This window comes from Cryptococcus neoformans, chromosome 8 (assembly GCF_000149245.1).
Source record: "Cryptococcus neoformans var. grubii H99 chromosome 8, complete sequence".
Classification (NCBI taxonomy): Eukaryota; Fungi; Basidiomycota; class Tremellomycetes; order Tremellales; family Cryptococcaceae; genus Cryptococcus; species Cryptococcus neoformans.
In genome coordinates, this window is record NC_026752.1 from 248,643 (window position 1) to 258,672 (window position 10,030).

Consider the following 10,030-nt stretch of genomic DNA (forward strand, 5'->3'; position numbering starts at 1 on the left):
GGGGCGGATAATGGGATCTGATCAAATTCGATCCAATAGTAAAACTTCCTTTCGTTCGACAATCTCAGGCGCCTTTGGTCGTAGGTTGTTAACGGTTATTGCCCGCTCTCGTCCTCTTTTTCATAAGGGCCAGGCCGTAAACTTGGCCATCTTGTAACAGACATGAGAGGAAGGTCGGTTTAATTGGCATCATGAGGATGTTATTGGGGAATGAGGCAAGCTTTTTGGCAGCAGCGGAAAGGTGGTGCAAGTCGCCCGCTCGTCCGTTCACTAGTACTATCTTCGGAGGAATGCCCCATTTATGCGAGAGAGAAGTGACTGAGCTGCTTAAGCAGGTGGGTATATAATGTTGTTTATAATAGTAGCAACGAAACTTCCGTAGGTACACTATTATCATTTGTTACGGCTGATCGATCAGTTAAAAGCTAGGAATGAAGAGATGCCGCGCCACGGAATGGAACACAACATCAGCGCCGGCGCCGTTCAGTGTGCTGCTTTCAATTCAAGACATTCATAAATTTTAGCCCGAAGTTTCTGTATGAACCCTTTCGTCCTCCGCTACAACTTGGGGGTAAGCCGAAAGCTGTATTGCTTTCACGTACTATATATATAGTACGACAGAATCATCAAGTTGTCGGTCCTTGCCTGTTGTTCATTGCCGATGACAGCAGTGAATAATGCCACCGCCTCCACTTCGGTGTCGGCAATATCCGCTCCAATGACATCTTTCTTCTGCATCAACCTCGGCCGCGACCACAGCACTCTCGCGGGCTCAACTCTTCACGTACACTTCAGTATCAGAGACAAATTGCAATAAGATTCACCAGGAGCGTACCAAGATGCTGTACATCGCATCTGTGAGCCATCATACCTTTAAGGATTCAATATAGACTCACACATCTTTTAGGCTCTCACCCCGACCCCGATCTTGGGTAGTCTCCGCACAATATCGCTTACTGATAATCACACATCTCTCGTTGTCGCCAAACCGAATAAAATTGAAGTGTGGGATGTAACAGAGAATGGTTTGGTATGGAGATCAGAAATAGAGGTCTGGGGTACAGTAGTAGGAATTGACCAAGTCTCAATCGAGGTATGTGGGTTGATAGGTGGATTATCTTGAGAGTGCTAATGTGTATTTATAAAGGATTCTCGGCCTCATATCTTAATCTTATTAGCACCTCCACAAGCTCATCTCTTATTGGTAACCTTTGAAATCACTACCAGCAAGCTCATAATCACATCCTCTACATCTCTTACACCACCAACGCCGACTCTTAGGCAAGCAGAATTCTTCACAGCAGTTGTGGCCCAGGAAAGAGTTGCACTTGTCAGCCTGTGGATAGGTGTGCTGTCGTGCCTTGAGATAGAGCTTGATAAAGGTTCAAGCGGTAAGAAAAAGAGAAGCAGTACGATACCGACCCCAGAAGGCGAAACAAGATTAAAAATCAAGGACAACTTCAACATCAAGTAAGTAATCAACATTCGATTGTCAATGACTCACAACCGATGCCTATTAGCATCCGAGAGCATAACCTTTTGCATCTCAGTTTCCTTCCACCCACCATAAACGGACCGGTTGTAACTCTCGTTTGGTTGTCTGCGAGCAACGGGCTTCGTTTGCAAGCGCGTTCCCTTTCCCTTTCTGCCCATTCGTTTAACCCGCTCTCCAAATCGGTAGATCTGGTATCCCCTACAAGCCGGCAATCCATATCTGAAGACTCGGACTTTAACGCAATGCCATTCTCTTGCCCCGCCGCCAGGCGTGTCGTCCCCATACCTTCCGAATTGCCCAACGGGCAGCGAACCCTTCTGGTAATTGGCGATGAGCATTCTGTTCTCTATACTCTTGGCGAAAATGGCACTCAGTCGCCCAAAGCCGTCCGGCGCATGTCTGCTGTCTCCGGCCCAACTTCTTCTCCTCGCGCAAATGCTCGTCGAAGCCCTCAGACAGAGCTGAGCAGCGGCAACCCCAAACGCCGCAAATCCAGCATGGGTACCAAAACTGTGGATAGTCAGAATGAGGAATTTCAGTGGGACCTTCGCCCTGTATGGAGAAGCCGGCAAGGTTTCGGAACCGTGATAGCTGCGACTGTGATCGAAGATCATGGAAGTGGGGCGAGCGTGGTGATTGGAGATGAATATGGAGCTTTTACAGCGCTCGGATGGGAGTTTGAGAAGGGTTTGGGGGCTGGAATGGACGGTAGAGTAAGAGTATTGAGAACTTATCTTGGTGCATCTTCCCCACCCTCTTCTATAACTTATCTCGACTCTTCACATTTATTTGTATCGTCCGCCGTAGCAGACTCTGTCCTCCTTCGCCTCCCAACGGTGGAATCATCGACAAATGTTCCGTCAGGCAAAGGTAAGGGTCGTGAAGTAATTAGTCCTATCGGAGATCAATTGGATAAGTGGGAAGTTTTGTATGAGATTGGGAAAGACAGAAACGATACAGATGAGGGCTTAGAGATACTAGAAAGATGGATGAATATCGCCCCTGTGAAAGATTTATGTGCTGTGAAAGATGAGGGTGGAAATCTGGTAAGCTCCTTCCCTCGCCCCTGCTAGTAAAAATCTGATTGGTGGCAGTCACATCTAGTTTTGGCTTCCGGTGCCTCCGAAAGTAATTCCCTGCGAGTCGTCCGTAGCGGCGTTGGGCTCGAAGAGCTCGTTACCATTCAAGGTCTTCATGATGTTCAGAAGATGTGGTCATTGACCGACTCTACTGCAGTTCCGCGTCTACTTCTTTCCACTTCTACTTCCACAGTACTCCTTCAACTCCAGCCGGAGATATCCGTCATCCCCATTGTCGACGTAATCTTCAAGTCGGAAACATTAGCTGCTGGAATTCTGCCTGGCGCTGAGCTTTTGGCTCAGGTCACTCCGCGTGGTCTTTCCTTATGGTCTGACTTGAGTGTTGGTCAACTTGAAGCACAAATGAAGGTTGATAAGGGTACGGAGATTGTTTGTGCGCAAGTGACTGCAGATTGGGCTGTCGTGGCTAAGAAGGGAGGAAATCTTGTGGTTTTCCATGTGTCAGACACTGGCTTCAGTCCTGAAGGGTGAGTACTCAAAACTCATTGGCTTATATCCTGGCTGACTTGAAAATAGGACTATCGACGTAAAAGAAGAAGTGTCGGCTGTTGCCATTTCCAACAGCTCTGATTCCTCATCTCCCATCATCGTCATAGCCACATGGACGGCCAAGACTTTTGTATATACGCTCTCCCAGATTTCCAATGGGGTCGATGGTCTATCTATCCCAACCAAGTCATCTGCCACTTCCCTTCAACTTCGTTCGCACCCATTCTATCCTGCGGGTATCCAACTTCTTTCAGGTTTGGACAACGGGTTGCTTCATATCCACGATTTAGACACCAGTGACAGCGGCGACGCAGGTGAATTGATGGTCAAATCTTCAAAATCCGCCTCCTTGGGTTTGCGGCCATTGGTTCTGCACCCTTGTGAAAGCACTCATGGAGACGAGAAAGTTATCAGCGTTGGCTTGACCGAGAGGATGAGTGTAATCTTTGAGTCGAAGGGTAGGGTTGAGTTCTCTTCTGTCAATATAAAGGCAAGTGTTCATATTTAAAAACATTGAGAATTCCGGTTGACAGATAAAACTAGAATATCATGGCCGCTACTGCCGTGAATACCTCATCTGGTCCAGTTTTTGCCCTCTTCTCCCGTACTTCAGGATTGTCCTTGGTGAAAATCAATTCTTTGAAGAAGCTCCATGTACAAACATGCGATACTGGCAATGAATCCGTCTCCAAGCTGACCTATATGGACGAGTACAAAGCAGTTGCTTGCGGGTTGACAAGAAGGACTCAACTTAGAGATGGCGATGTGGAGGAAGAGAACTTCGTGCAAATCCGAGATGGAACAAGTCTTGAACGTACGTAACCTATGTCTTACGCTATCGTCTCCATATTGACACTCTTTCGTAGCACTATCGAGTTTTTCCCTCCGAGGGCGCGAGCTAGTCACATCCCTGCGGTCTGTATTCCTCACCGGTAGTATTTACCTCGCTGTCGGCACAGGAATTTTGCCTCCCGATGATGGCGAAGACTCATCCTGGGACGAAGGTAACCTTGCCGTAGTCAGAGAGGGTAGAGTGCTGCTTCTCGAATTCAAGGAAGGTGATGCAGGAAGCGGATGGGATATCAAGGTCAAAGCTGAACTGGCTACGGTGGGCGCCGTTTATGCCCTAGAGGAAATCCATGGTTTCTTGGCTGTTGCCGCGGGTAGCAAGGTATGTTCAAAACTACCATTTCCATTGCCCTGGTAATCATATCTTCTAACACCTTGTAGCTTACAATCCACCGCCTGGACCATAACCCCGTTGAACTGGAAGAAACATCCTCTTGGGCTTCGGCCTACGTCATTTCCTCACTTTCCGTTTTACCTCCTAGTCTTATGCGCCCAGAGGGCGCTCTCATCGTAGGCGACGGCATGCGTAGCGTTATCGTGCTTAATGTAGACGAGGGTGATGGTATGATCTATGATGACGAGAGGAACATGGCGACACATGGTGTGACGGCCTTGGGTCTGTTGAAAGATAAGGGAGATGGCGTTGTCATCAGCGATGTGCGTCCTTGAAGGCCTAAATTAACGATGTGAAAAGGTGCTAATTAGTTATAAAGGCACATTCAAATCTCTTGACATATAGATTGAATCAGAAGCTTGAAAGGGCGGCGACCTTCGGGTTGCATGAGGAAGTCACTCGTTTCCAGAGTGGTAAGTTTGATCTTTGACATGTGTCGGCTATGAGTACTCATGTCAAACCTTATAGGCTCCCTTGTCCCGACAACCACCGCTCCCGAAATTATCATTCCCGATGTTCTATTCGCCACTCGTGAGGGCCGTCTCGGTATCATCGGCGAGCTTGGTACCAGGTCTTCGAGAACCCTGGACGATCTCCAACGTAACATGAGCAAAATTTGGAAAGGTCCAGGAGAGGTCGGGTGGAGTAACTGGAGGAGAGCGGGGTCTAACCTTGTGGGCAAAGATACTGCAGGATTTGTTGACGGAGACTTGTGAGTTATCCGCTGTGGTCGTCGCATGAATGCAAAAAGCTGAAGATGAACCAAGTGTGCAAAAATTCCTCGACACAGAATTCTTTGATGACGGCCACGCGCAGGAAATCATTCAAGGAACATCATCCCACGAACATGTCCGATTAGGAAAGGAAGAGGCGTCGCGAGCGGACGTTGTACGCTTTTTGGAGGCTACCGCGGGTATGCACTAGGCGAGATGTGTGAAGACAAAAGGTTGTAATGTGTTTTTAGAAGGGACTACCATAAATTATATATTATCTATGTATTGCTCGTTAAACGGCTTTCTGCTAGAACTAATAATGGTCTAACAAAATCTTCCCATGAGATATGATCAATTACCAGTTCTCTTTCTACATCGCTCCCCCTCCACCACACTGCCCAGCCATAATCTTCTCCTATCTCACCTACTCTCCACTCCCACCCTCTTTCATCCACGTCTCTGCCATCCACCTTGACGCGCTCCACCTTACCAGCACTTGCTGATAATTCGACTTCTATCCTTTCTAGTCCGAAAGTGATACCCTCACCTATAGCTTTTGTATATGCTTCCTTGACTGACCAAAGCTTGGTTAGTCGTAATGAACGATCTCTGAGACTCAGGGGCATAGCAAGGGACTGCTTTTCGAGCAGAGTGAGCTGATCGGATATCCCCTCTTGCGTTGGAAATGGGTCGTTTGGATGTTTCATGATATCTATGCCGACACACGCTAAAGGCGAATGTGAACGGAGTGTGGTAAATAGAATATAGGAGCCTTCATGTGTGTTGTTGAACTCTAGGCGAGGCTCGAGGTTGGGTGTAGACTAAGTGGTGTCAGGGTATTGCCACGAAGTGAGAGACATTACACACTAGAGTAGGTTTACCCTTGGCCTTTCTACCAAATGTCGGTAATTCCCCTGGAGGCAAAAGCCCATTGGTATACAGATACCAAGTCACGGTGAGCCGAGCCACTAACGATCCTATAGCAATATGCTTTGTCAGCAGATAATTAGAGCTTAATAGAACGGAAGAAGTTCACGAAGGGCATCATCACGTAGCCGAAACCGTTTCAGACGCTCTCGTCCAGGCGGCTCAACCAGACTTGCTAGTCTGTCAAACGTCTATAGCGCGTGCGAGTCAGAGATGTTCCAGAAGAGCAGGAGGGCAGCAGCCATTACACGCTTACTTCCTTATCTACTGGTTCTGAAGGTAATTTGATGGCAGATAGATGTATTGTATTGTACATCGGAGGCGTTTGGCGTCCGCTGCACGGGTGCTGCGGATCCAGTATCAAGGCAGAGAGTCAAAAAGTCAGATGTGATGGAGAAGAGTGAGACGTCGTTGTTATGGCATTTTTGGCGGGGCACCGCGGTTCGCGTTCGACTCTTCGCACAACTACAAGTGGAACGTTGATTTTTTTTCTCCACGCATACTTCATCTTGTCTCGGCCCTCAAGCTTGCAAGGTAACCCATGGTTCCATATTAACAAGTATAATAGTCAAAAGATCAACACTTCATTATGGACGAGGATTTTGAGGATCTGCTGCGAGACGAAGACGGTGAGTCGTACGCACTGAAGCCGTGGCCATTCCTGCTGCTATCCCGTAGAAACTCGTATTGATGAGATCAATTTTTACAGAGCCCGAATACGAGGTATGCAATTTTCAATTCCAGTACATGCCATTAATAACAAAAGCTGATCATATGTAGCTTGAGGCTTCGGCGTCTACAAGCGCCCGGCCTAAGCAGACGCCTCCTTCAGAGAATGAGATTAGATTGTGCCGGCGAGTGCTTGAACTTGAGGAGGAACGGAACTCCTTGACTGTCAGTGATCTTCTACCTTGTTCCTCTTTGCCCTTGCTGAGTCTTGCAGGCCGAGCTTTCTGCTCTTAAAGCCCGTTTCCCAACACACAGCAATCCAACTGTTCCTGTTACCGGTCCCTCCTCAAGCTCATCCATATCCCAACCTGATCAGCCTATTGAAGTACCCACGCCGCTCCTGCCTCTATTAGGCATCCTTCGGACACACATTGCTGAGTTGACAAGAGACAACTATGCGTTACGATATACCTTTATGGGACAAGCTTTACCCAGACGAGGATCAATCACTCAAACCCCGACTCCGGTCTTTTCGCCCATATCGTCTTTGCCTCCACAAGAGAACAATGTCGATGTTGAGATGGCTGCTACAACTGGGGATTCTGGACCTAGTACATTAGGCCTTGCGCCGCCTTCAGGATCTGGCGCTCCGCGAACTAGGGTGGTGGCAGGCGGTCTGGATTTGGAAAGAGTGGTTGAAAGAGTGAAACAGCTTGTGACAGAAAATGAGGAGCTGGGTGAGATGTTGCTTCAATTGGGGCAAAGGGGTGATGAGGAAGAATGGAAGAAGTCTTTGGATGGTAGGTCGTGCGGTATTGAACCCTTCTTCGTCACTAACAGTACTTAGATTCAAAAGCGATCATTGAATCTTTGGAGTAAGTTTCAATTTCCCATAGCGTAGTTTGTAAAATCAAAAACAAACGCCCATCCATCCTTGTAGCTCCGATCTATCGCATCATCTGTCTGTCGTCGAATCAACCCGTTCAGAGTTGAAAGCATATAAAAGCCATTTCGGCCCACTTCCACAAAATGCGTCAGACCGTACAACTGCCTCTTCCGCATCCACAACACGAGGCCAACCCGCCTTTGTAGGACGAGGCAGCTTACAAGACCGGTTAAGTCGGGGCTCTGGCGGAGATAGGGGCAGTTTCAACGGAGTGGCGTTGAGAGCCGGTTCTACCAATGCAGGAGGGTCAGATAACTCCGCTAGTGTGCAAACGCCTGTGCAAAACAAAGGGGCCATGCGAGGTGCATTGCATCAAGGTCTTCCCCGTACAGCAGGAACAAGGAGACCATTGAACGGAAGTGGGAATAGCAATGGCGGGAATGGACCGTTCCAGGGACATGTAAGGGGAGGTAGCTTTGGCCAGGGACAAAGTGCCAGGCCGGATGAGAGGGACTTTAAGAGAAGAAAATGAGGGACATAAAATGGACATACGCCGGGACATGTTCCTTGGATAACTAGTTGTAACTATAGCTAAGCATTAGAGCAATGTTCATTAGATGTGAAATAGTGCCATTATGGTTCCCTTCGTAATTTGCGACGCAAAATGAAGTAAAACAGGTGCAACAAGCTCATGACATGACTAACAATGGACGATATGATGATAAAATGCTCTCATAGATCTCTATCTTTTCCTATACCTCCGACCCATCTACGAAACGATGTCGCCAATTCTCCTAACCTCCCGCTCTCTAAAGTCTGCAAACACATTTCTAAACATCCTTTACAATTCCCCTTTAATTTCTCCCACACTCTAGCAGCGATGCGTTGTATATTCGTCAAGCTAAACGCCGGCGGCGGGGTCGCTGGGGAAGGAGCGTGTTTCTTCCGGGCAGCTTTCAAAGCTTTGGCTCTGGAAGCCTCGGTCTCAGCCTTCTGGGTGGCAGCATAGATTTGTCTGAACTGCTCCACAGACGCCAAGCTTTCACTAATACGGTGCAGAGTGTTGAAAAGAGCAACGACTTCGGAGCGTTGGAGCAGATCAGGGTTAACTTTAGGGCTGTCATGGGAATTAGCTAGGTTACTGGAATAACCGAGATGAAGACTTACTCGAGAGCCTTGTCGTCGAGCTCAAAAAGGATTTTCAAAGCTGTTCCGATACCAGATACTTGAAGTTTACCCCATAAGCGGCATTTATCGCATCCTACACAATCCATAATGCGTGAAACATTACGGAAATGGGATTTAAACTGTTCCTTTAGGATCTACTCCAAAAGTTAGGGACCAACCTGCATCAAGAGAAGGCTTTGACTTACCCCGGAATCTTCACCAGCAAAGAAATCAGCCTCATCAAAGCCCTTCTCCATACCCTGTCCACCAGCCAAAGAAAGGACTTCTCCTAAACGAGTCTTTGCCTTCTTATCACCCTCCTTCAGCAGACCGGGTGGCGATGTACTGATGTCATAGGCTTCCAGATAGGGAGCGGCTCTCGCGACAGCTCGAAGGAGCAGAACCGCATTGAAATAGACGTTGGACAGGCGTTCGGGATGGGTTGCAAGACGGGAGATAAAACAATCAAGGTTAGGCGCCCATTTGCCTGTGGTTTGATCGAGATAGTCGGCACAGATATGTATGGAAATAGAAGCGTGAAGACCTTCAAGCGTCTAATGAGTTTACCGTTGTCAACCCCTAAAAAATGTAACTTACCAGAGATGACTCGATAGTAGATCTTCTTTTCCTCACACATCTCCTCCCCGCTAAGTGGTGCCTTTACCATTTCTGTTCCCCATCCTTCACTCAGCTTGGAGAAGCCCCATCCAGGAGCAGCATTGACGCCTCTTGAAGGCTTGCTCACACCTCCAGCTCCTACCACCGCAGATGCCAGCTCACTTTTCCCCTTGCTTCCCAAACCCGATATGCCAACGGAGGCTTTAGACATTTCAGAAAGGGATGCCTCCGAAAGACCGAAACAGTTCTCTTCGTAGATTGCTCTCCAAACGTTGTGGGCAGAGTCACCAGCATAACCGGTGAATCTCTCAGGATTCAGAGTTAAGTCCACGTACTGGCCATCTATAGTGGATATTAGATGTCGTGCACGACCCTCATATTAATTGATAAAAACGTACTGGCGTCCGCATCATCCTCAACATAACAGAAATCTTGTTCTTTAAAGTAGCAGCTGGACACACCGCCATTCTTTTGGTGTCGATTGCGTTAGTCAGGTTATCGTAGACTCGTAATTACTCACCTCCGATGATACTTTGACCTCTGACAATGCTCTTGCTCGCCATTTTTCAGGTATCTCATTCTATCCCACGCTGTCAACATACTACCGATCAAACCACACGCAAAGACGCACCTCATCCATTTCTTCAACTCCACAATTTCTGTTCATACAAAACCCATTTTCGTACCAAAACGGACATTCTTTATACAGGTCAACCTTGTAAT

The 10,030-nt window shown here is 47.8% G+C and overlaps 4 protein-coding genes; 2 read left to right on the forward strand and 2 right to left on the reverse strand.

Moving 5' to 3' along the window:
- The first annotated feature begins 2 nt into the window (after positions 1-2).
- CNAG_03173 (DNA damage-binding protein 1) lies at positions 3-5,341 on the forward strand. XM_012195684.1 has 13 exons: positions 3-335; positions 426-857; positions 908-1,093; positions 1,148-1,470; positions 1,521-2,541; positions 2,590-3,062; positions 3,112-3,574; positions 3,628-3,898; positions 3,951-4,255; positions 4,315-4,590; positions 4,647-4,740; positions 4,796-5,039; positions 5,095-5,341. The coding sequence occupies exons 2-13, from the start codon at positions 840-842 to the stop codon at positions 5,249-5,251; spliced, it is 3,831 nt and encodes a 1,276-aa protein (XP_012051074.1). The 5' UTR covers positions 3-335; positions 426-839; the 3' UTR covers positions 5,252-5,341.
- Positions 5,179-6,361, reverse strand: CNAG_03174 (4'-phosphopantetheinyl transferase). Its single transcript, XM_012195685.1, has 4 exons — positions 6,224-6,361; positions 6,077-6,158; positions 5,908-6,017; positions 5,179-5,861 (listed from the first exon to the last, which is right to left on the reverse strand). Exons 1-4 carry the CDS (start codon positions 6,281-6,283, stop codon positions 5,319-5,321), a joined length of 795 nt encoding a protein of 264 aa, XP_012051075.1. The 5' UTR covers positions 6,284-6,361; the 3' UTR covers positions 5,179-5,318.
- Positions 6,362-6,428: 67 nt separating this feature from the next.
- Positions 6,429-8,210, forward strand: CNAG_03175 (hypothetical protein). XM_012195686.1 has 6 exons: positions 6,429-6,596; positions 6,677-6,690; positions 6,748-6,861; positions 6,911-7,436; positions 7,484-7,511; positions 7,577-8,210. The coding sequence occupies exons 1-6, from the start codon at positions 6,557-6,559 to the stop codon at positions 8,052-8,054; spliced, it is 1,200 nt and encodes a 399-aa protein (XP_012051076.1). The 5' UTR covers positions 6,429-6,556; the 3' UTR covers positions 8,055-8,210.
- Positions 8,187-10,030, reverse strand: part of CNAG_03176 (endoplasmic oxidoreductin 1) — a 2,344-nt gene continuing 500 nt past the window's right edge. Inside the window, exons 2-8 of the mRNA XM_012195472.1 lie at positions 9,939-10,030; positions 9,828-9,887; positions 9,706-9,775; positions 9,287-9,649; positions 8,896-9,233; positions 8,690-8,844; positions 8,187-8,639 (exon numbers count right to left, since the gene is read on the reverse strand). The exon at positions 9,939-10,030 is cut by the window's right edge and continues 109 nt beyond it. Coding sequence (XP_012050862.1) covers positions 8,255-8,639; positions 8,690-8,844; positions 8,896-9,233; positions 9,287-9,649; positions 9,706-9,775; positions 9,828-9,887; positions 9,939-10,030 — 1,463 coding nt within the window. The 3' untranslated portion in view covers positions 8,187-8,254.